At 42.4% G+C, this 26963-nt stretch overlaps 1 protein-coding gene across 1 annotated transcript in view; it reads right to left on the minus strand.

The window, feature by feature from the left end:
* PHF14 (PHD finger protein 14) overlaps positions 1–26963 on the minus strand; it is a 677625-nt gene that overhangs the window by 479835 nt on the left and 170827 nt on the right. The window contains 1 exon segment of the mRNA XM_033931008.1: positions 1492–1762. Coding sequence (XP_033786899.1) covers positions 1492–1762 — 271 coding nt within the window.

Consider the following 26963-nt stretch of genomic DNA (forward strand, 5'->3'; position numbering starts at 1 on the left):
TGCTCAGGCTGGGATGACAGGCACATACCATAAAAGAAGTGGCCACCGCCACTCGGCTACCTGAGGATGCTAGAAAAGAAAATTTTGTATCATAACAGCCTTCTGCGATCCTGAGAATCCTGAACTTCACCACCCCATCACTAGGGAGGGCTGCTCACTGAAAAAACCTGCGCCACGGCAGAATCCAGCTCAGGCTGTTCAAACCTGCCAAAACGCAGGATTCAGGTGATAAAGCGTAGACATAGTTTTAGCAGACTGGAAAAAGCCATCCAGGGATCACATTATTAAAATTTATTTTAAAATTTATATACCGCTTACAACCAGGAGCTGGAGAACGGTCCAGGACTGCTTGCAGAAATTGAAACTAGGATTGTTTACTGTCTCTCACAACAGTGGGAGGGGTGGAGCATGTGTTCAGTTTCTGCAACATCTGGACTGCAGGTTGGGATTGAACACCTAGTATATGGAATCCGGAAGAATACTATGTTCTGTATGAAAGGGATTTTGATGGCATGCAGTTTCTCTATGAGGATCTATAGAAGTACAATTTGTTTAGCTTTTCCATTAGAAAGTGTATTGGTGTTCTATATATGCAATGGCACCTTTTTAAAGGTTCTTCCTGCTGTTTGTGTCCTGAGAGCTAGTTAGTGCTATTATGGCATGGAAGATGAACAACACAGATTCTTAGAAGTGTATTTGCAGGATTTTGTGTTACTTCTAAAAGTATTTAGCAATGGAGGAACTACGTGTTGCTGTTACTGAGGTGATATCAGGATTTGAATAATTTAATTTTGCAAGATGTAAGGGGAAACATCCTAGGTCTCCTCTGTATAGATTCCAGAACATGTTAATAAAGAAATGATGCTAACAAAAGTTCAGTGTGACTTATCATTCAATCACATACAGAAAAAGTATTTGCAGCACATCAGTCCCTGAATATTTCTGTGAGAAGAAAATGTAATCTTTTCTTTAATAAGTTTATTTTTTAAAAAGTAAATTTTGTTAAGAATAGTTTATTATATTCCTTGAATGACATATAGTAACAAAGTAGATGACGGCAGATAAAGACCCGGATGGTCCATCCAGTTTGCCCAACCTGATTCAATTTAAATTTTTTCTTCTTAGCTACTTCTGGGCAAGAATCCAAAGCTCTACCCGGTACTGTGCTTGGGTTCCCACTGCCGAAATCTCTGTTAAAACCTACTCCATCCCATCTAAACCCTCCCAGCCATTGAAGCCCTCTCCAGCCATAAAAATTATTTGGGTTCTTTTGTTCATCTTCAGATTGTACTCACAAACATGGGTTGTCAGGTATGTTAGAACAGATGAAAGGCTGAGAGAACCACACACATGAATGAAATTTTGTAGCTGCATCAAGTCTTTAGCTTCTATATGTGGTTAATAGCTTTTATGTCACTAAAATCCAAGTTACATATTAAACAAAACAGATCTATATAATTTTCATAATTAAAGCAAAACTGTATTCCGTACCAAGGTAATAGTTTACAAAATCAGCAGTTAAGGCTGGTTGCTTATGCTTCCTCCTTCCATCCACGCTTGAACTAGTATCAGAGTTATCTACAGGAAAAATGTCAGTACTAATTCCCATTAGTTCAGCTTTGCGCATTAGCTTTCGTATGGCTGAAGCACTGCTAGTGAGTGGCCGTGGCAGCTTCTCTCTTGGAACCCATGCTTGAGGCCGAGTGCTACGAGCTAGCTCCGATTTGGCACGATATTGCTGCAATCTGGCACTGATGCGAGCCTAGAATTAAAACCCCATGAAATGAAATAATGTTAAAACACAATCACAGTCAGTTGAGCCAAGAAACAAGATCTCTCTACTTTTAAGTTAAAGCTATGCTGATCCTGTCATTTAAAAAAAAATCACTATCCACTGAGGTTTTGATTTTCAAGAAAGACATGACTTTTGTTGTACACAGTGTAGATCTGAAGTGCACAAGCAGAAATCTCAATATGGTCATCCTCCCAGACAACATAAAATGAGTACAAACTACAACTGGGCACAAACTTTCTGTAAAGTGCTTCAGATAGAAGCATTTTGTAAGAACACACTCACTATTCTTCCAGTAGAGCACTTCTGTGTGAGTGTCGCCCTAACGAATGGCTGGTGAGTGGTAATGAAGATATTCAAGATCTGATGGGAAATTGAGAGAAAAAAATGTGCAATGTAAGCCAACTCTGTTTTTGTGCCACAATCAATAAGCAATAGGATTTCAAGCATGTTTTTACAGTTTTATAATTTAAGTCTTAAAACCAGATGGCAAGTGACTTTCTTAACTAATAAACACACCTCATGTGTGTTGGAAAGGTTAAGGCTGAGTGACTCAATAACATGTGTACTACTGCACTGAAAAGGGAATGCTTTGTTAAAAATATTAATTGTATTAATAGTCATACGAATTGTATTGAATTCTCTAAATTTTAAATAGATTGTGAAATTACATGCAGTTTTTATCCCATTCAAGTTACATCATATATCCCAATACCCAAATTATGGTCAAAAACAGACTTTGACAGAGAAAAGTTTTAGAAAAAAGTAACTTAGCTGTATATTTTCTAATATATAATGTCATGCAAAAATAAATATGTAAAACCTCATACACAACTGAATAAAAATAGAAAGCTCATCAAAATTATATTGATCAGTACAAAAATCATAAAAAGAGAGAACTAACCCTACTGAAAGACAAAAATAAAATAAAATAAATAAATTTAGTATTATCAAAGCATATGGTCTTGTGGGTAGTAACTTTAGAGTGCTGTTATGATTTTTTATTTTATCTGTTTGTTTACATATTTTAGTTTTTTTTTCTAACCCGCCAAGAACTGTGGATCTTGCAGGATATAAAGCTTTGAAATATATTAATTTCATAGCAGGGTATCTATGTGAAATGCAAAAAGGCACCTATTCTAGAAAGGCCTAAGAGTAACTTAAAGCAGTCACTCTAGGAGTTTGTTTCTATCTTTTTTACTTAAATATTTACTTTTTTTATTTATCACAGAAGGCCTATGGAGCTTGATTCATTTCCAGTTCCAACATTATATAATAATGCAGCCCACAAGGGCTAGTACGGACATTCATGCAACCCTCTGTGATAGAGCAAATGATTGTACAAATAAGATTGAGTTATACCATCTGGGATTATGTTGGGTCTTATAGATCAGCAGATTTTGTTTAATTGTTTTGTATTATTTAGTATGTATTTTAATTGTTTTTATTATGTATGTTTGTTTTGTAATCCACTTTGAACAAAGGCAGACTAGAAATAAACTAAACTAAACTAAACAGTTGCTTGCCTATCCTTTGCTGTACAGCTATTGTAAGTTAAAATGGTGACGGGACTAAATCACGCGAGACAACGGCGCACCGACAACTGAGCGCAAGGTTGACGGCACGCCGAAGAAAAGCACTATTTTAAAGGGCTCCGACGGGGGTGCGGGGGGGAACCCCCCCCCCACTTTACTTAACAGACATTGGGCTGCCATTGTGGGGTTGTAACCCCCCACATTATACTTAAAACTGAACTTTTTCCCTAAAAAACAGGCAAAAAGTTCGGTTTCAAGTATAATGAGGGGGGTTACAACCCCCCAAACCCCCTACAACGCCAGCGCGATGTCTGTTAAGTAAAATAGGGGGGTTCCCCAACAACACCCCCCGTCGGAACCCTTTAAAATAGTGCTTTTCTTCGGCGCGCCGTTAACCTTGCGCTCAGTTGTCGGCGCGCCGTTGTCTCGCGCGATTTTGTCTATGAACCGTTAAAACAGCCAGCATGGTAAAAATCCAAGATAACTGTTGTCAGAGTGAGAATTCTAATGTTGAAGCAGAAGCCAACCAAATTTGGCTTTCAGCACCAAAACCAGCCTGAAATCTGTATTCAGCCTTATTTCAATTTTAACCAAAAATGCTGTTGCATTTTCAGCTGAAATTGAAAAATTGTGCTGTGTCCTATAGCTCTTCCCTAGACAGAAGGAGCACTCCCCTTCTCGGCACACTGTACAACCACTGATGGTCTATTGGCAAGTTGTGGCAGGAACAATTCCCCATCTCTTGAGACTGCTGCTGGAGGTCAAGGCAGTCATTTTGAAACTGGAACTGGAACAGGCAGAAATAAACCACAACCACCCCTGCCACCTACAATCTCAAAATGCTTGCCAGGTGGCAAATCTCATGAGACTGCCACTAGAAATTGCAGCAGATACGGCATGGGAAGGAACGACTGGGAATCATTCCTGCTCCGACTAGCCACTAGACCACCAATGGTTGCACAACAGGCCTGTATGTTTCAGCCAGGATGATTCTAAAAAAATAAGTAAAGAAATTTTCTCCATTCCTCACTGCACATTTAATATATGGTTGATGACAATTTCAAATCATTTATGTTGATTGTATATGAACACCACTCCACAGTGAACTATTAAAGCTGTTTTTTGAATTTTTAGACTTTTTTCCTATTATATGCATATGGTAACATAAGCAAGCGTGGGTCAAGGAGCTTTCACAAACATAGCCAGACTATGATTTAAAAGTAAATCTAATGGAAGATTAGGTTCATACCTCAATAATCTTCTTTCTGGAAAATGTGTCTAGGAGTCCTTATTGTAGATGATTTTCTATACTTGTGAGTTGTATTGTAGAAGAATGAGATTTAAATTCTTCAGCTGCGCCTCATTCTCCAGTGGCTGTAGTGCCCCCCTTCAGTTTGTACCGAAGCAATTAATCCTGACTACAACATAAGAAATAAGGAGGGGAATGGAGAGCATCCATAACAACACATTTCTGTTCTGCTCTGTAAAATCAAATCTGAACATATAACTCCAGGTGTAACAAACCCCACACCTGTCAAAGTTGAAAAAGGCACCGTTTTCAACTTTGCTTTTTCATCTGAGGCTGGTGATTGAGAGCCCGCAACAAAACAGCATAGCCGGTTCCTGAGGAAGGGGGTTTTTCACTCACGAAACAGAGTCCCGTTGGACGAACTTTGTTTCTCACTGGCTGGTTTTTCTATGGAGAAGCTAAGTACTTCCAGTTGGTAGTTTTTTCATCTTTTAAGCATCGCTGAATGTGGACGTTGTTTTTTGGCCCCCTGGATGAGGGGCAGAGACAGCCCTAACGACTTTTTGAGTGTGTTTCATTCATTGTTTTCACCTTTAACACATTTGTGTATTGGTTCATCACTAAATTTCACACAAAGGGTGTCCGGGGATGTTTCACAGTTAACACCCTTTTGGGTGACAGCCGGAAGCTTTAGGGGTTTTCCCCTTTGCAGGCTGTGTGACTGAGGGCTCTCTTTTATTATTATTAATTATATTTTCTCTTGTAGTAGTGATAGGGTGTTGGTTTGGGCTGTCTCTCCCCCTCACCCTTTATTTTTCTTGGGGTGCAGGGAGATTTTTTCTCAGTGAGTATTTGTTTTCTCTCCCTCATTTTGGGTTTGACTGGTTTTCTATGTATATGTTGTGTCATTTTGTTCTTAATAATAGTCTCTACCATTTTGTCTAGCACTGATGTCAGACTCACCAGTCTATAATTTTCCGGATCACCTTGTAACAATTTTTAAAAATTGTCATCATGTTGGCTACCCTCCAGTCTTCTGGTACTATGCTGAATTTTAAATAAAAATTACTAATTACTAATAGCTCTGCAACTTCATTTTTCAATTCTAATCAGCACTCTAATTCTAATCAGCACTATTCAGTCCAGGTGATTTGCTACTGTTCAATTTGTTAAAATGACCCATTGCATCTTCCAGTGTTACAGCAGAAATGAAGGAACAGTGGCACAGTGTGAAGAGAAACCCCGCCTAAATCTGAAGAACAGCTCTTTGTAAGACAGTACCTGGTACCTCCAACACACTTCTCACAGAGATTATGGCTACGAGAAAAAATGTCTTCACTGTTGGATTCAGCAACAATGCCTCCTGCAAAGGCTCAAAACGTGCCTTGCTGAGCCTATTCAAAATAATGTTAAGGTTCCATGAGGGAAATGGTTGTCTGACCGGAGGCCTCAATCTGAGCACCCCCTTCAAAAATCTGATTATGTTAGGATATGAAGCTAAGGATCCCTTGCCCAACCATGCTCTGAAACACAAGAGACCTGACACTTGCACTCTAAAGGATTTATCTGCCAGCCCCTGTTCCAGGCCGGCCTGCAGAAAAACTAAACCCACCGACACCGGTGCTGTTGAAGGTGAAACAACCTCCAGTCCTTAGCATAGGCAGATTTTTGGCTCTAAGGAGGGTAGCAATAACTTTTTGCACTAGGCCTGTGTATTCAACAGCCATGCCATAAGATCAAAGCATTCCAGACTCTCTATGGTAAACTGGATCCTGCGACAGAAGATCCACATGCACCGGAAGCCTAAAACCACTGTCTCTTTGCAGGTGCACTAGATCCCTGTACCACAGCCACCTCAGCCAATCCAGAGCCACCAGGATTACCTATCTGCAATGGTGCGCTTTCTGACGGATAACCTGATTTTCATGGGCTCCTGTGGAAACATGTACAGCAGAACTTGTGCAGGCCATGGTTGAACCAGAGAATCCAATCCATCACTTCCTGACTTGAATTTTCTGCTGAAAAATCAGTTCACCTTGTTGTTGCCCACCAACACCATGAGGTCAAACACTGGGCGCCTCTATCATGCTATGCATTTGAATGTCCTATAGGATAATGGCCATTTTCCTGGATCTAGGGTCTTCCTGCTGTGATAATTGGCCTGCACACTATCTACTCATGCTACATCTTTATCTTTATTGTAAATTTATATATCGCTTAAATGACTAGACAGTCATTTCAAAGCTGTGTACAAAGAACCAACAACAGTATATATAACTATCATAATACAAAATGTGTTGCAGATATCATTTGTAGATGGAGCTCTGCCCAACTGAATATTATCTTGACTTGAAGATCCAGAGGAGTGCTTCCTGTGCCTGTTTGACATAGGCTACCGCCGTGGCATTGTCCGAGAAAATCCTGACCGCTTTGCCTTCCAGAGATTTCTCCAGCGTTTGCAAGACAAGCTGAATGGCCTGTAACTCTAACCAGTTATGGACCACTTCCTCTGTGACGGAGTCCATCTAACTTGGAAGAGGTATCCTAGACCACTGTTCTTGAACCGCCGGTCCGCGGATCGGTGCCGGTCCACAAAAAAATCTTGCCAGTCCGCAAAGGATTTGGGTCCGCCGCAACGAAAGGTGCCGGCGTCAGCTGACTTGCAACTTCCTGTTGCCTTCGCTGTGCCGGGACTCCTGCCGCGTATGCTTCCAGTCTTGTCTCCGCACCTCCAGACCAGCAGCGGCAGCTCTGTGTGCTTTTAACTTCGGCACAGAGCTGCCCCTAAGCAGTAGTTTAGCCGCGGTTTCATGAGGCAGCCTCGGGACCTTTGCTAGGCCGACCCACATTGCATCATTGAAGCGGGCCGGCCTAGCAAAGGCCCCGAAGCTGCCTCATGAAACAGCGGCTAAACTACTGCTTAGGGGCAGCTCTTTGCCAAAGTTAAAAGCACACAGAGCTGTCGCTAGCCTAAAGACTCTTGGGCCGCTGAAGGAGGGCAAAGAGCAGCTGTCCTGGAGGTCTCCCTTCCTCTCACCTTTGCAGGTCCCTTTTTTCCACTCAGCCAAAGCTTCCCCTCTGACATGAGCCACCCTCAGGGGAAAGAAAGTGACCCGCAAAGGTGAGGGGAAGGGGGCAGATGATGGAAGTGGAGGGGAGGAGAGAGAGAGAAGGGAGCAGATGATGGAAGTGAGGAGAGGAGAGAGAGCAGAAGGTAGATGGATGTCAGTTGAGAGGGGAGAGCAGATGCTGAATGGAAGTGGGGAAAGAACATATACTGGATGGAAGGAAAAGAAATAAAGGGGGAAGAAAATAGAGTTAATAAGATAATGAAGGGGTGAGCGAAAGGGGTGACAAGCTGTGGGTAGACAGTGAAAAGAGGGAAACAGGACTAAATAGTAAGAAAGAATTTAATTTAGATGGAGGCAGAAAATAGAGAAGGAAGACCAGAGAAGAAAAGGAAAGGGAAGAGAGAGGAGAGAACAATATCAGATCTGAGTGGAGGAAATGAGAAGAGAGAGATGCTAAAAACCAAAGGGGGGAGGGAAGGAGAGAGATGCCAGACCATGAGGGGAAAAGAAGGAAGATGATGGATGACAGGGGCAGGAGGAGAGATGGCAGGGAAAGACAGACAGTGAATGGAAGAGGCAGATGCTGGACTGACGAGACAGAGGGCAGATGCTGGATGGAAGAGAGTGAAAAGACAATGAAAGCAGAAACCAGAGATGACAAAAGGTAGAAAAAAATAATTTTATTTCTATCTTGTGGTTAGAATATATCAGATTTGAAATATGTATCTTGCTAGACATAACTGGGGAGTATAAAGCCCAGGAAGTGCTTCTTTAGCTTCCAGCTGGCTTAGGGCTCTCTCTGACCAGGGGGCAGTTGCCCTAGTTCCACTCCCCTAACACTATTCCTGCCTTGTGTGACTGTGGTATTCTGTTACATGATATTTGTGTCGCATCTATAATAATAATATGCTAAGCGCGCATGCGCACTCTAATCCCGTGTTCCCTGAGTCCTGATCTGTTGGGATGTGGCCGGCAGAGTGCGCATGCGCGCTAAGGCGCATGAGGGAGGAGGCCGCGGCAAAAAACAGCTCTCTCAAGACCCACTCCCTCCTGTCCCGGTAGCCCCATCCCCCTCTGGGCCGGCATGCACCTCTCACACCCTGTCCCCCGTACTACCTTCAAAATTGTGTGATGTACATTGGACCCGCCTCTGCCGCGTCCGGCTCCACTGGAAACAGGAAATTGTGTCGAGGAGAGGGGGGGCGGGACACAATCGAGGGAAGACTGCGAGGCTGTGGTTGACAACAAATATGAATTGTTGCTGCTGGGCGCTGGCGAACTCCCAGAGACAAGTTTGAAGGTAGGGCACGGACGGTTTGAGAATGAGGGAGAGAACATAGCTGGGGAGAGTGGAAGATTGAAGGAGAAGCGCTCTCTCTGAATTTACTTTACATTTTTCATTTGTAATGCGCCGTTACCAGAATCAGATCAAGGCTCACGGAAAGAATGCTGGGAATTCCCACAATTAATGTAAGTGTTGGGGGCAGTTAATTGTGTGTGTCACAGACTTAATGGGTGTGACTTGGTATCTTTGGTGTCAGATTTTGGTTTGATTGAATCCACCTTTGTCACCCGTGGAAGCCAGCTTTTAAACTGGCCTGGTTTACACTGGATCCTAAGTTGTATAGGGATGAAAGGTTATGAGCTGAGGGGCAGGAGATGGGTAGGGGAGGGTATTTTCCCTATCTGTCCTGGTGGGCTTACAATCTATGAATATATTCATGTAAACCGTTCTGAGCTCCCTTGGGAGAACGGCATAAAAAATTGAATAAATACATTTAATAAAACTAATGTACCTGGGGCAATGGGGGGATTAAGTGACTTACCCAGGGTCACAAGGGGCAGCGTGGGATTTGAACCCACAACCTCAGGGTGCTGAGGCTATAGCTCTAACCACTCACTCGGGCCAGGGGGAGAGGGAAAGGGGCCTGCTTTGGGGGGTTGGGTGTGCTGGGGGGTAGGCAGCAATCATGCTTTGCTTTGGGAGGGGGGGAACAGAAGGGGGCCACAGAGCAGACAGGCATGGCACAACAGGGGACCAGGGAGAGAGGGAAAGGGGGCTGCTTTAGGAGGAGGGGTGTGCTAAAAAAAAAAAAAAAAATTAAAAAAGACAGACAGACAGCGGCCAAGGAGAGAGAGAGAGAAAGAAAGACAGACACACACATCTATTCTAGCACCCATTAATGTAACGGGCTTAAAGACTAGCTCTGTAATAATTTGGCTTATTCAGTTTTCTTGATAGTAGAGGGGATATATGTGAAGGGGAGGGGAGACAGGGGTTTTCTTGTTCTTTGCCCTGTATTATTTGTATTTATAAAATGACAATTGTATAGAATATTGTTTTTTTTTCATACTTTAATAAAATATGTTCAATATAAAATCATAACTATTTGATGCTTGTGCGGATGGGATCAGATGGTTTGTGGGACCAAGCTCACGGGGACAGGGTGGCGATGGTTTTTTAAAAAATTTCAGTCTTAGTAGTTTGCCGGTCCACGAAATAATTATTTTATTTCTGCCGGTCCATAGGTGTAAAAAGGTTGAAGAACACTGTCCTAGACAATGACCTCCCCAGTCATAAAGACTGGCATCTGGTGTCCAAAGCACCCATGTAGTGATACAGCAGGACACCACTCGCCAGGGACTTCAGTTGTAGCCACAAACACAAGCTCTGCCGAGCTTCCACTGTCCAAGCAAGCAGTTTCTGAAGGAAATCTGTCTGTGAAAGGGAAAGGAATTGAGACTTGTATACTGCCTTTTTGTAGTTTTACAACCATGCTCAAAGCAGCTTATTTACAGATACTTCAAGCATTTTCCCTATCTGTCCCAATGGGCTCACAATCTGTCTAATGTACCTGAGGCAGTGGAGAATTAGGTGATTTGCCTAGGGTCACAAGGAGCAGTGTGGGGTTTGAACTCACTACCTCAAGGCACTGAGGCTGTAGCTCTAACCACTATACTGCACTCTCCTCCTATGGAAACCAGCAAAACAACAGAGCCTCCTGTAGGGGGTGCATATAACATAATAGATGATGGCAGATAAATGGTCCATCTAGCCTGCCCAACCTGATTCAATCTAAAAATTTGTTGGGGTTTTTTCTTCTTCTTCTTCTCTATTCCTGGGCAAATATCCAAAGCTCTGCCCGGTAGGTTCCAACTACTGAAGTCTCCATCAAAGCTCACTCCAGTCCATCTACCCCTCCCAGCCATTGAAGCCCTCCCCAGCCCATCCTCCACCAAACGGCCATATACAGACACAGACCGTGCAAGTCTGCCCAATACTGGCCTTAGTTCTTCAATATTTAATATTATTTTCTGATTCTAGATCCTCTGTGTTCATCCCACGCTTTTTTGAACTCCGTCACCGTTTTCATCTCCACCACCTCTTTCGGGAGCACATTCCAGGCATCCACCGCCCTCTCCGTAAAGAAGAATTTCCTTACATTGCTCTTGAGCCTACCACCCCTCAACCTCAAATGTCCTCTGGTTTTACCATTTTCCTTTCTTTGGAAAAGATTTTGTTCTACGTTAATACCTTTCAAATATTTGAACGTCTGAATCATATCTCCTCTGTCCCTCCTTTCCTCTAAGGTATACATATTCAGGGCTTCCAGTCTCTCTTCATACGTCTTTTGGTGCAAACCTCCTATCATTTTTATAACCCTCCTCTGGACCGCTTCAAGCCTTTTTGTGTCCTTCGCCAGATATGGTCTCCAAAACTATGGGACCACCTCAATGTTGTGGTCATCAAGCCTAGAACCTGTAGATAATGTAAGTCTGTCGGAGTTGGCATTGTTAAGCAGTCTGAGACCTTTTTTATGAGCTTCCATTTGTGTGGCTTGGGAAGACAGACATGGCCTTCTACCGTGTTAAAACTGATTGCCAGGTATTTCAAGTTCTGAAATGGCTTCAAATGACTATTTTGGAAGTTGACAATCCAACCCAGGTCCATGCTGCAGCTGGACCACTTGAGTCACTGCCTTCTCTCCTTCCCCAAGGTTACTTGAGTCACTGCCTTCTCTCCTTCTATCTTGGATAGAGCCCTAATCAACCAATTGTCTAAATAAGGATGCACCTGAATGCCCATATTTCTGAGATGGGCCACTGCCATCACCATTACCTTGGTGAAGTATGTGGCGCTGTTGCCAGCCCGAAGTGCAGAAAACTGGAAGTACTGTCGCAGAACATAGAATCTCAAAAACTTACTGTATACCAGAAAAATCTGAATATCGAGACAGGCTTCTGTCAAATCTAAGGATGTTAAGAATTCCCCTGGGGTGACCGCCGCAATGACTAACTGAACAGTCTCCATGCAGAACCACTGTACCTTCAAGGCATTGTTGACTGACTTCAGTACAGGATTGGCCTCCAGTCTTCTGAATCTTTTTGGGGCACTATGAATGAGTATCTTCCCAAGCCTGATTCTGCATGTGGAATAGGCTCTATGGTTCAAATGGCTAAAAGCCACTGTCGCCCAGATTTGACCGCCTTTTCCAGCCGTTCTGCCAGTGAATTCACAAAGTGATCTGCCAGAAGGTAGCTGATTTTGGATCAGTAACCTTCTCTGATTATGTCTAGCACCCAGTGGTCCAAACTGATCTGTGTCCATGTCTCCCAAAAGCCCGTTAGCCTTCCTACCTATTAGTGGGAGTCCGGCAACTACACTGGCATCATTGGGGGCTGTGGCAGAGCACAGTCTGGAGGACTAGGTCCATCTTCAGTTGCCAAACCATTGTCGGGATCCTTGAAACAATCTCTGGGTACAGGACCTCCAGAGTACTGATGAAAACACCAGAAGCTATCAATATTACTCTGAGTATAACCTCACAAATTCCAAAATCTGCTATCTGGAATAATCTTCGACCGATGATTGGTCATACTAGCCATAAGATTCTCCAAACCCCTTCCAAACAGAATCTAACCCTTAAAGGGGAGCCTGCTTAAACTGGCTTTGAAAGCCAAATCTCTCACCCATTGCCTAATCCAGAGCATTCTGAAGGCAGAGATGGAATAGGCTGAGACCTTGCTCAATACTCTAATAATATCATACAGAGCATTTTCCACATAGTCAATCCCTGCCATGACCAGCTAGGGGCATACTTCATGCTTGAAATCTGATGGACTCTGGTATTGTGTTTGCCATGAAAGAGGCCAATGAAGTCGCTTTAATTCCCATGGCTAAGGGCTCAAAATGACATTTTAGGAACACATCAACCCTGCGGTCCTCCACATCCTTCATAACTACACTCCCTCACTAGGTAAGGAAGTACACTTGGTAATCTGAGGCTGGAGAAACAAATGTTGAAATTCAGGAACCATGGGATACAGTCTTGTCATTGTCTTAGCCCCCCTTAAGGAGCCCTCTGGGACCTCCCAATGCTCCATAATAAAATATGGATGCGAGGGGAAAAATAAAGTTTGAGCCTTTGAAGCACTCATAATCGAGATCTGAGTAGCCGAAGTATGCGAAGACTCTAGATTTAACTCCCGTGGTGACTCTGGAATAAGTTCCATCATGCAGACACATTAAAAGGCAGTGGACTGTTGGGTCTTCATCCTGTTCAAGGGGAACTAGTGTCTCCTGAACTCTAACCTCTGACCGAGACCCCGAATCCCCCTTCTGGACAATAAAGGCATAGAGTCTGACTAACAGTCCCCCCAGGAATCATCTGCCTGGTCCTCCAGCTGCTGCTCAGGAATCTCTGCTGGAGAGCATGCACTTGGAGAAGTCAAGTCTCCTTGCCAGTCCTCAGCGCTTCCTCGACTGAGGTAGGAGACCCTTAACAATTTAAATATGCTTCCCACATCAAGTTGACAAAATCCGGGATAAAGCTCAACCCAGATGAGGAAGCCCTCTGCGATTCTCCAGTCATAGAACACGAGGGGACAAAGCCCAAGGCTCCCGCACCATCCTCACGTGTCTTATGGCACGTGACACAAGGCCGCTGTTTAGCCAATCATCCATTGCAAATCTGGCATGATATAGGGATATCTCCAGTAGAAGAATCTATCCTTAGTGATTTTAAGGCAAAATGGTGAGTTTTAAGGCAAATGGGGGCTTTTTAAGCAAAACTGAGAAATCCAAGATGGCTGCAGCATCAGCATGGTCACTCCATAAACAGTCTATGAAAACCCAGTAAAGGGTAAAAAAAATTCAGGGAAGGGATTTTTAGGTTTAGGGATCCTAAACACAGCCCCCGATAAGCTAAAACCCTGCAAATTTAGACACCTCTCCCCCCTCCCCCCATTTTCCCATAGACCACAATAGGAAGTACTCACTGTGTGTCTGCGCTGGTGATAGTCTGCTTCAGTCCTCACATAAACTGGAAATGGAGAACATATTGTCTCAGTCCTCCAGACCAAGTCCACAAGCTGGGATCTTTGGGCTGCCAGTCAGACTAAAGCCTGACCAAGGCCTTAACCCCACGGATCCACATGAGTTGGGAGAGAAATCCACACATTTGGAACCAGTTAGGCTATGCTGGTCAAGCGGCCTCCGCTTAAGTGCCTGATAATCAGGATGTGAGCTAGCTTCAAGGGGAATGGACCCTGAACTTCACAAAGTCTTAATACATGTTGGTCGGACAGGAACCTGGAGGGTTGCCTTGCCAGCTGCAGAGCTCTTTTACAGAGGCTGTGTCTTCTCCCAGTCAGAGCTGCCCCAGGGTCACCAGGGACTTTCTCTACCACATAAAAACATTGAATTCGGAGGAAAAAAACAGAAGTTATCAAAGCAGATCAGAATTAAACCTTCTCAACTCACTTGGGAAAAACTGAAGGGGGCACTACAGCCACTGGAGAAGGAAGTGGAGCTGAAGAATGTTAATTTCATCCTTCTGCAATACAACTTGAAAGTATGGGAAATCATCTACAGTGAAGACTCCTAAACACATTGAACCAGTCTTTAATAGTTTAAAAGCAGGAAACAAAAGTAGTACTGGATACTAAAATTTTCCCAGTGCAACCAAAACCCCTAATCTGGAAACCTCTATCCTAGATGGAAAGGGGGTGAGGGGACAACATTTCACTCAGACTAATAAGAAAGATAACCAAGCTAAAATAAATTAATTTGAAGTTAAACCGGATGCTTTATAGAGAGGACTGATTCCCTAAAGCAGGAGTGTCAAACTCAGGCCCGAGGGCCAAATCTGGCCCACAGTATAATTATATTTGGCCCGTGAGAAAATACCAAATGTCTACTAGAGCTGGCCCGTCGGCAGACAGTTTTTTGACCCAATCGGCTCACGTCTCCAATAGGCATGTCATCAAGTTTGATGTTTTTTACAAGTTCCTGTGGCTTTCTGCGGCTCTCTATGCAGTCTCACATTGTATCGCAGTAGCACTGGACTCTTCTGCAATTGCTTTTTTGGTAAGTATTGATTTTTTTCATCATTTTTTCTTCTTTTTAATCCCTTGTTGTATATAGTCTTTTGATCACGTTCTAATTTTGGTGTTTTGTTTTCTAGTACTCATTCTTTTCCGGTGCTAATGTATTTCTGTATTCCTATTTGTTTTCTCTGCTTCACATAATGATTTTTATTATGATTATATTTTTACGCTTTTTCAAACATAAGTTGCTAATTCACATGGTATTTTATTTCATCCCTTTTTCATTTTAATCCATTTATAGTTTTTCTGTTTTAAGTTTGGCTCAGTATTTTATATCAATCATGGGCTAGTTGTACCTTGCATCACTGTTTTTTAAACATATTGTTTTTTTTAATATCTTGTTTTTTAAACATATTGTCTACAGTTTCCTTTTGGAGTTGTACACATTTTTTCAATAAATATCAAGGTTGGCCTGCGACTTCTAAGTTTTTAATTTTGGCCCACTCTGTCTTCAAGTTTGACACCCCTGCTCTAAAGGGATGAATTCCTCCATAGAAGTAGTGAACTTAATGGGCTTAATATAGCTCAACCAATATATAGGGGGATTGATGGAACTGATCTCAGAAGGTCCTGTCAGGCCATCCACCCTCCAGAAACCAGGGATACTCCTGAGGAGGAAGCATACAGGAACCTATTCATCTCATAGGATGTTAGCTCAATATTTCACATAAGAAGCTAGGAGTACAATAGCAAATACATTAAAATGGGGCCTGGCTCCTACCAGACCACAGAAGAATATTTTGGGCAGATAGCTACAAAATAAAGGTTTCCTTCCTCCTCGTTGCCCCTTTAGTCCTTCAAAGATATGTTGTGTGAGCATATTCTGGTGGTCTGCTTCTTTAGGGTCTGCCTGGTTTGTCTCCCTCTTGTGATTTTATCTCCTTTTGACTGATCCATGCCCTCCCTGTTAAGCAACTTAGAATGTAGACTCTTAAGGTGGTCCTAAGAGGGAGTGTGTTTAAGGGGGACTGGAAATTTCTTATACACTACTTCATAATGCACAAGTTCTGCATTATCTGGAGTCATGATTTTAATCCACATCAGTGTTTTTCCACTATTTTTGTTGCAAGGGCCACACTAGTAAAAGACTTCAACTTGGAAGCAGGACCAGTGCTGGATAAAGTGGATGATACCCAGAGTCCTGGGCAATAAAGAAACATAGATAAAAGGCCTAATGGCCCATCCAGCCTGCCCTTCCCCACCAATCATCTTCTCTTCTCCATAAGAGATCCCACATGCCTGTCCCACGCTATCTTGAATTCAGATACAGTCTTTGTCTCCACCAACTCTACCAGGAGACCATTCCATGCATCTACCACCCTTTCTGTATAGAAGTATTTTCTTACATTACTCCTGAGCCTACCTCTTAACTTCATCCTATGCCCTCTCCCTTTCTGGAATTTTCTTTAATTTGAAAAAGACTCACCTTGGATATATTAAAACATCTCTATCATATCCCCTCTCTCCTGTCTTTCCTTTACAGTATACATATTAAGTCTATCCCCATATGATTTATAACAAAGGCCAATAACCAACTTTGTTGCAGTCCTCTGGACCTACTCCATTCTATTTATATCTTTTTAAAGGTAGTGTCTCCAAAATTACACACGGTATTCCAAATAGGGCCTCACCAAAGACTTATACAACAGTATTATTACCTCCCTTTTCCTACTGACAATTCCTCTCTTTATGCACCCAAGCATCTTCCTGACTTTGACCATTACCTTTTCTACCTGTTTTGCCACCTTGAGATCATCAGACAAAATCCAAGTCCCGCTCTACTTCCATGCATAAAAGTTCCTCGCCTCCTATACTATACCTTACTCCTGAATTTTTGCAGCCCAAGTGCATGCATGACCCTGCGTATTTTAGCATTAAATCTTAGATGCCAATTACTTGACCATTCTTCAAGCTTCATCAGATTTCTCCTCATGTTATCCACACACTCCAGGGTGTCTACCCTATTACAGAGCTTGGTATCATTCGTAAAGAGGCAAACATTGGCAGATAGTCCTTCCGCAATATCACTCACAAAAATGTTAAATAGAGCCGGCCCAAGGCCAGATCCCTGCGGCACTCCACTAACAACATCCTTTTCCTCTGCGCAAACTCAGATTCCTATTATTAATTGAACCTAAGATTAACCATAATTGCTTCAATGAAAAAAAAGGACCCAAAAAAGAGAACTGTGTGGACTCTGAAGCCGTATTACATCATAATTAAATTATTTGTTATATTAATCTAATAAATGATATAAATTTATGACCTCTGGTTTTATATGCATTTTTATCTAAGAACCTGCTAAAGTTTACGATAGTTTACAATTACATCCATTAAACCAGTTCGGTTTGCCCAAAACTATTAACAATAGCAAAGGAATTTTCTCTAACAGAATGCATAACAAAATTTAGATTTCAGGACAAGTTTACTATATCAGAGCATTGATTAAGAATTCACTATAATAAGTATTTCACAGTTTTTCAATTTTCACAGTTTTTCAATAGGTACAATTGCTGCTGTTTGTATAATTTATTTTAATTACGATTAGCTTATGCAATAATGTGCTTTAAATCAGTGGTCCCCAACCCTGTCCTGGAGGACCACCAGGCCAATCGGATTTTCAGGCTAGCCTTAATGTATATGCATGGAGCAGATTTGCATGCCTGGCACCTCCATTTTAAACAGATCTCTCTCATGCATATTCATTAGGGCTAGCTTGAAAACCCGATTGGCCTGGTGGTCCTCTAGGACAGGGTTGGGGACCACTGTTTTAAATTATACTTGGCAAGCCATAATGCAGGAGAAGTACTAAACTCTTATGAGAATATTATTTTTTATTGAACTTACAACCTAACCAGTGGAATTCAGGGAGAAAATGGATACATACACCTCAAATTAGGAAGTTTATGGTTGATAAGACTACTATTTTTTGAGCAATCTCTCTAAAGATATGAACTATGTAACAGCTAACAGATATAAGATTATTTTTAATAAAACTAGGAAAAGAGGAGTGAAATACAATGAACTATGGTATACTGTATTTTTTGCTCCATAAGACGCACCCTAGATTTAGAGGAGGAAAACAAGAAAAAAAAACATTCTGAACCAAATTCTCCCTTCCAGGCTTTGCACCCAACCCACACTCCTTGCCTGGTTCTGCACCCTGTCCCCCCTCTTTTGGTCTAGTGGTAGGCCGGGACAGGGCACAGAGCAGGCAGGGAAGTCTTTCTGTTTCCTGCTCAGCTTTGGAAAAAGCACATCTCTAATACCTTTACATTTTTATTTCCTCTTTTTTTTATTTTTTTTAAAACAATTCACATGTCCAGCACAAGGCCTCTTGCCTCAGCTGTTATAGGGGAAAACACCCTCCAAGGATACAAGATAAAGTTAGACAAGTTCATGCTGAACCAGAAGGTACGCAGGTAAAGCTAGTCTAAGTTAGGACACTTGTCTTTGACCTAAGGGCCACCGCATGAGCGGACTGCTGGGCACGATGGACCACTGGTCTGACCAGCAGCGGCAATTCTTATGTTCTTATGTAATTCCAGCAGAAGGGCCCCCTTCACCGGTATCTTTCTGCAGGGTACCTTTTTGCAGGGCTGGGAAGCCTCCTGATTAAGTTAATTCCGGAAGGAGGGCCCCTACCCCCGATACCTTTCTGCAGGACCCCCTCTCCCTACCCCCCGATACCTTTATGCAATCCTGGCAGTCCAGCACTGCATCAGCAGCCTCCCCTGCCGGATGACCGCCCAAGTCCCTATCTGCCACGGCAGTGAGAAGCAGTTGCAAGCCCCAAGCGCGCCTGCCTAATCCCATGCCACCGCCCAAATGGTGCCGTCAGCTCAGTCCAGCACTGCATCGGTAGACTCCCCATCTGCCATGGAAATGAAAGGCAGGCACGAGCCTCGAGCGCGCCTGCCTGGTCCTGCGCCGCCGCTCGAATGGTGCCATCAGCTCCCACAAGTCTCGCGAGAACCAATGGCACCATTCGGGCGGCAGCGCAGGACCAGACAGGAGCACGCAGGGCTCATGCCTACCTTTCACTTCCGCGGCAGATGGGGGAGCCTGCCGATGCAGCGCTGGACTGAGCTGACGACACTATTTGGGCAGCAGTGTGGGACCAGGCAGGTGGTCTCGGGGCTCGTGCCTGCCTCTTACTGCCACGGTAGATGGGGATACGGGCAGCCGTCCAGCAAGGGAGCCTGCCGATGCAGCACTGGACCACCAGGATTACACAAAGGTACTGGGGGGCGTGGTATTCGCTGCATAAGAGGTACCCTTATTTCCACCCACTTTTTTGGGGAAAAAAATGCATCTTATGGAGTGAAAAATACTGTATTTGTTATATAAAATCAAAATCCAATAGTGAAGAGTCCTTCAGCCTCGTCAAACTTGTCTCCTGATATCAAACCAACCTCCCAAACTGCTAAGCAAGATTACATGATCTAATGGTTATTGCAGCTTCAAAGGAGACTCCTAAGCAGAGAGTTTTAATGCAGTGTTTCCGAACAGGTGTACCACAACATACTAATGTACACCATCAGATCTCATTATTTGTGTTGTGAAAATATTATCACTGCCACATGCGTGCTCCGCTCTCAGTATTTCACAAGAAAAAACACCAATGATAACAGATAAGAGCTGAAAGGATTGATCCAAACTTCTGTTTGGTAAAACTCAAACACTTTCTTTAAAAGTGACAACGTCATTCCAAATATCATGTGGGGATATCATGGTAAGGGGCTGTTTTCCTGCTTCAGGATCTGGAGTATGGGACAGGGACTAACATTACGAAGGCTATTCCAACTAAACGGAACAGCATCTATACAATGCTGGTATCAACATGTAAAAACGTGACACATCTTATAGAGACAACTGGCAACTGAATTCAGTGATGATTAAAAAAAAAAAGCAGAATCCGTTTTTTTAGTTAAATAAGGCAATATCTATATATATAAAATCGGAGGTATGCATGTGTGTATGTATGTGTGTGTGTATGTGCCGCGATCACGCAAAAACGGCTTGCCCGATTTGAACGAAACTTGGTATGCAGATCCCTCACTACCTGGGGTGATATGTTCTGGGGGTCTCGCGGCCCACCTGCACACATGGGCGGAGCTACAAACAGAAAATCAGATTTCACCCATTCATGTCAATGGCAAAAATGTAAAAATCTGCCAACGCAAAAACGGCTTGCCCGATTTGAACTAAACTTGGTATGCAGATCCCTCACTACCTGGGGTGATATGTTCTGGGGGTCTCGCGGCCCACCTGCACACATGGGCGGAGCTACAAACAGAAAATCAGATTTCACCCATTCATGTCAATGGCAAAAATGTAAAAATCTGCCAACGCAAAAACGGCTTGCCCGATTTGAACTAAACTTGGTATGCAGATCCCTCACTACCTGGGGTGATATGTTCTGGGGGTCTCGCGGACCACCTGCACACGTGGGCGGAGCTACAAACAGAAAATCTGATTTCACCCATTCATGTCAATGGAAAAATTGTAAAAAGCTGCCAACGCAAAAACGGCTTGCCCGATTTGAACGAAACTTGCAACACATCTTCCTTTTCAGTTTAAGAGCTTGCAAATTCCAGTGAGACTTGCATTCTCTATCACAATCAACAAATCACAGGGACAGACTATTGCATACTGTGGAGTGGATTTAAGATCCCCCTGTTTTTCCCATGGTCAACTCTATGTTGCTTGCTCAAGGGTGGGTTCACCCAAGAATTTATATGTTCTTGCTCCTGGAGTTGAAACGAAAAATGTTGTTTATAATCAAGTTTTGTGTTAGTTGTATTGTATTCATTTTGTCAAATATTTCACATTATAATTTGAATATTGTACTTTTTATAAAGCTGTAAAAAATTAATTTCATTCACCACTATAAAGTATCTTTATTTGAATCCATTTACAGTGTTATTGCTATAATTAAATACCCGTGCAACGCCGGGGCATCAGCTAGTAAAGAAATAAAACAAAGGAAATAAGGTGATAAGTTTCAAAGATAACCCTTCTTCAGATCAGAAAAAAAACAAATATATAAGGAAAAGTCCATAGTCTGTTATTGAGAAAGACAAGGGGGAAGCCACTGCTTGACCTGTATTGGTAGCATGGAATATTGCTACACCTTGGGTTTTGGCCAGGTACTAGTAACCTGGATTGGCCACCGTTAAAATGGGCTACTTGGCTTGATGGATCAGATCATTGGTCTGACCCAGTAAGGCTATTCTTATGTTCTTATGAAAACATAAGAGAATTTCAGGGATAGGAAGAGGGAGGGAGGGGTTAAGTCCAGTCTGGTAGATGTCAAAATACATTATTTTGATTTCAAAGGTTTTACATTCTTAGATTGTTTTAAAGTTCCGCTTTAGTATTCTCATCATAAAATTATTTGTGCAGTGGTCAGTTGCAATTCTAAAAATATCTATATAAGTTGATTCTGCTCTTTAGCATTTGGCTTGTTTCACCAATGTAACATATCTCTTTGTACTGAATGATGTATACCACATTAGAAGATGAACATGTGAAGGATCCCTTTATGCTGAATGTTTTTTCCCATATGAGTGACTGTGGGATCCTTTCAGATGCACTTGCACAGTTTTCAATTTGTCACACTATAATAGCGGTCTAAAATTCATGGCCTGCCAAGTAATTTTTTGTGGCCCACAGTCTGGACGCAATGATCGAATGCTTCCTTGCTGCAGTTGTTTTTCTGTTCAAAGCCACAACCTCTAGAGATGGCTCCTCACGCTATCCAAGCCTGTGTTGGAAGCCTCTTTGACGTCATGAAGTCAGAGAGAAGGATTCCAACACAGACGCGGATTGCGCAAGGAGCCGCCACCCATGGCTTTGAATGGAAAAACGACTACAGAGAGGGAGCCTGCCAGAAACTAAGCACTCGCCGAACTTGCTGCTGCTGCTGCACGGGAGAGGGGAAAAGAAATGCTGCTGCTACACAGGGAAGGTGGAAGAGAAATGCTGCTGCTGAATAGGGATGGGGAAGGGGGAGGGGGGAGGGAAGGGGGAAGAGAAATGCTGCTGCTGCTGCTGCTCCCAATTGGGAAGAGGGAAGGGGGAAGAGAAATGCTGCTCCTGCTGCACCCAATTGGGGAGAGAGAAGGAAGATAAGGGAGAGGAATAAGAGATGCCAAGTCCATGGGAGGGAGGGAGGGAAAGGAGATACCAAACAATGGAGGGAGAGATGCCAGGACATGGGGGGAGGATAGGAAACAGATGCCAGACCAGGAGAAAGGAAGGAAGGAGGGAGGGAGAGAAAGGAAGGAGAGAAATGTTAAGACCATGAAAATAGGGAGGGAAGGAGAGAGAGAGAGATAGGAAGGGAAGGTAAGACATGGAAAAGTTGATTTTGAGAAGAAAGCAGAAAAATGAAAAAATTGAATGTTAAGTTAATGCCAAACATGGATGCAAGGCAGAAAGTGAAGATGGAGAGAAAAACAGTCAAAGGACAAGAAGGCCCTGGAAACATAGTTAAAAGCACAGAAAAATAAAAAAGTCAGACAACAAAGGTAGGGAAAATGATTTTATTTTCAATATAGTGATTGAAATGTGTCAGTTTTGAGAAAGAAAACATGTTAAACTTTAAGTTTCAAGTTTATTAGGATTTTATATACCGCCTATCAAGGATATCTAAGCGGTTTTTACAATCAGGTACTCAAGCATTTTCCCTCTCTGTCCCGGTGGGCTCACAATCTATCTAACGTACTGTGAAGGCTGCAGAAAAAATAGGGTACTTGAATGTCTTATTAAAGAAATGACAATTTTGCATGAGGTAAAATTATTTGTAGTTTATAAATCTTTCCTTTAACAGTTAAAGGAAAGATTTATAAACTATAAAGAGTTACACTTCCCCCTCCCCATTTGCGGTTTCGGCAATCATGATTTCACATATTCATGATTTTGGGGGAGAGGGGTTTAGTATAATCTTTTGTGGGGTCTCCAGTCAGTTTCTTATAAGAACATAAGCAGTGCCTCTGCTGGGTTAGACCAGAGGTCCATCATGCCCAGCAGTCCACTCATGTGGCGGCCCATCAGGTCCAGGACCTGCTTTATCCATACCCTTCTATCCCCTTTTCCTTCAGGAAATTGTCTAATCCCTTCTTGAACCCCAATACCGTACTCTGTCCTATAGTATGTGTTATTTGAGAGTTGTGTCTTTCTGCAATGTAGTTGCATTTGTCCATAATTACTATAGTACATTCTTTGTCTGCAGGTTTGATTATAATGTTTTGATTACTCTGTAAGCTTTTTATGACAGATCGTTCTGGTAGGGAAAGGTTGTATAGAGTTTTCTTTTGTTTGCTGGAAAGTTGTGATTTTATCCTATGTCTGAAACTTTCTAAGTAATTTTCTAGTTTTGTGTTTTGTCCATCTTGGGGGGGGCAGGGGGTTAAAGTATGTATTTTCTTTTGTATTATTATTCTATTCCAGTTTGTAGGGAGTCTCCCTATTGTGGAAATGTACTTTTAAATGGAGTTTCCTGAATAATTCTTCAAGATCTGAGTATAGCTGGATTTTGTCTATTTTGTTGGTAGAGCAGAAAGAAAATCCTAGATTCACTAAACCTCCAAACCATGCAGTGCCAATCAGGGACTTCCTTAGGGAGGAATCTAGGGAAGTCCCTAGACTCCTCCCTAAGGAAGTCCCTGATTGGCTGAGATGCCCCGGCCCCTCCAAAGGGAAAAGCCTGAGGCGCCTCAACCAATCAGTGCCTTAGGCCCCGTGCATGAGATGATGCGCCAGGGTGGGGTCTAAGGTCGCTATTGGGTGGCGGCTGGCCGGAGAGCAAGAGCAGGAGAACTTTCCTCCTGCTCCTGAAGATTTTGGAACGGCGGCGTAAGAGCAGGAGGAAGGTTCGGGAACCCCTCCTGCTCCTGAAGATGTTGGGAGCCTCCAAGGAGCAGGAGGGACCGGGCACCCCTCATGCTCCCAACAATTTTAAAGATACCGGGGTGGGTGGGCCGGGCCCGCCCGCCTGGGCCAACCAGGGGTGGGCCAGAGGGGTGAGAAGCCTAGGAGCAGGAGGGACTGAGCACTCCTCCTGCTCCCAACTTTGGTGTCGGGTCGTTCTGTGTCAGAGGTGGGCCGTGCCACACTATGCTGCTTCTTTTTTTTTTGTTTGTTCTTTTTAACTCTGATGGCAGGAGGGAGATGGCATCCCTCCTGCTTTTTTTCTCCGGGGAGGGGGAGGCACGTTTATTTGTGGGGGGCACATTTTTTTGACAGGCCTGCCTGTCAAAAAACCTGCAGACCTATCGGTAACTCAGTTACCGACAGGTCTGCAGCAGTCGGGTTTGTCAGTAGTAAAACCCAACTCAAAATAACCAAGCAATTGTTAGTGAATCAATTGCTTGGCTATTTTGCATGGGGATTTACTAATTTGCATGAGACAATTGGGATCGGATCGCTACAGGCGTTAGTAAATAGTGCAGGAGGGAAATCTGATCGTAAAGGGCTCGCAAACCGATCAGTACATGAGATCGATCAGTTTGCTTAGTGAATCTAGCCCAAAGTCCTTTCAAAAGTACAGAGACCTTCTGCTGTGATAATTGGTAGTTGGAGAAGTTTACTATCTCCATTTGATTTGCATTTCTATACATGTAGTCACTGGAAGTTTGCCTGCAGGAAGTCTGCTGGTTTCCCTGTTCAGCCTGTCTGTTTGAATTCTGATTTTTGTATTCTGTAGGTAGGTTGTGAGCTATGTCCAAATGGTTTGTGTCTGTTCCTTCAGGTGTTAAGTCTCCAGGCATCTGGGATGAAATTCTGATCTCTGTGCGGTTCTGTAGGAGGGAAGTCAGCTTTCTGTCTTTTTTTGTAGATAGCAATGTATTGTTTCTTTAATTGGATTTCTCATAGTTAGAACAAAAGAACATAAGTTGGCTCCTGAGGTTCAGATTTATCTCCCATGTATTCCTTAAGATTTCTCGTCTCTGGTTAAATACAGCACTGTTAAATGACATAATTTTGTCTCGTCTGCCTTTGATGTGACAACAAGAATCTTGTCTGCTGTCAGAGTGCTCCCATCTGCAATATTCATCCATCACTTGCCCAATTGCTGAAGCATCTTACTGTTACTGCAACAGATTCATCCATCGTTGCTAGCATCAAGGAGAATTTCCAGCGTTTTACTGAAACTTATTTTCCTGTTCATCCACCACACAGTATTAGTTCTCTTCTACACCCATGTCTGAAAACACTCTATCTTCCCAGATGATGTAAAAATGCAGGCAATCGAATCTTTGGTAAAGTTGTACCAAAACCTGAATGAGATGGAAGGCTCTATTTAATTAAACAAGAGTTGTACCAAATATTGTTCCTTTTTATATTTTAATAAAAAGATTTAAATATAAAATCATAAGTATTCAAGGCCTGTGCAAAACAAGATAGACTGCAGGAAGGGGGGAAAACATTATCCCCATGTCATTCTCTAATATGAAGAACTCAGGATCACGGATAGAACCATGAATTTTGTTTTATATTAGGAAATTCTAGAGGAGAATGTCAAATCATCAATCCAGGAGCTAAAGCTGTCGAAAATGAATGAATGAATAGATTTTGTGTTTCAGATATATCCAGTCATAGTCCCGACTTAAACCCTACTGAAATGTGGTAAAACCTGAGGCCACTTTTTAAAGTAAGGAATTCCTTGTATGTCACAGAGCTAAAACAGATCAATGTGGAAAAATAAGCCAAACTTCTGAGTGATGCAAGACAATGATCAAGTTACTGCTGCTCAAGAAACTGCCACCAACTTCTGAATGTGAGATTCATTTCTTGAATAAATAATTTAAAACTATTTTTACTTGAATTAAGGCAAAAAGGCACCTAAATACCTTTAAAAACAAGGAAACACAGATCCAGCCCTACTAGTCAATACAACCATTTACAGCCTTAAATGTGTACTAGTACATTATTCATTTATTTATTTGCATTTATATACCATTTTTATGATCAAAGATCATTCAAAATGGTTTACCTATCACATAAAACAATAACTCAAAAACATAAGAAAAGTCAGAATAAAACAAGTTAACAAAATAAAACCTGTACTTTCCTTCATAATCACTATTATTAAGAATAAGGCAGAATTAGTAAAGGAACAATATATTTTTAACTTTCTCCTAAATATCAGCAAATTTGTTTCTAGTCTCAGTTTTATATGGAGTTTGTTCTACAGCTCCAGTCCATACACTTGAAAAGCCTTTTATTGCCATCCAGCCTTTCTCACAACATTCATATCCAGCACTTGAAGATTACCATGACCTGATTGTAGTAGTCAGTTAGGTATATAAAAAGTTTCTCTTTTAAATATGCCGGTCTTTGACAATGTAACATCTTTTAAAAAATCAATGTTAATACAATAGTCTAAAATCAACAAGTTCCTTCATAGGAAGCCAGTATAATTGATTCAAAAGGGGTCTAGCAAATCTCCCAATGATACCCTGCTAACAATAACCTACCACATCATGTATAATTTGTAATAGTCCAGAAAGCTTAACATGAAGGTGTACTTTAAATCTAAAATTGGTTTTAACTGCCTGATCAATTTTTTAATTTAAAAAAAGTTTTCTGCAAAAAGGAAGCTATTTGATCCCTCCCGATGCCATCCTGTCCTTATATGAATCCTAAAAAAATTACAGACTGTTTCCAGTCCAATACCTAACTCCATGTGGCATGATTGATGGCGTTCAGAAAACTCCTTCTTACCTTCTGTTTTCTTTGTTGGATTCTTCAGATAATGACAAATTTTAAACGCAAAGGTCCTGTCTTTATCAGACCCTCACTAGCAGATGCCTCTTCACCTCATATACTATGTTTTGCCACCCACTCATATACTATGTTTTGCAGAGCCCTGCTTTCGACTGCAATACTGGAATCTGAAACATCTTTCTCTTCCCCCA

Source organism: Geotrypetes seraphini, chromosome 2 (genome assembly GCF_902459505.1).
Source record: "Geotrypetes seraphini chromosome 2, aGeoSer1.1, whole genome shotgun sequence".
Classification (NCBI taxonomy): Eukaryota; Metazoa; Chordata; class Amphibia; order Gymnophiona; family Dermophiidae; genus Geotrypetes; species Geotrypetes seraphini.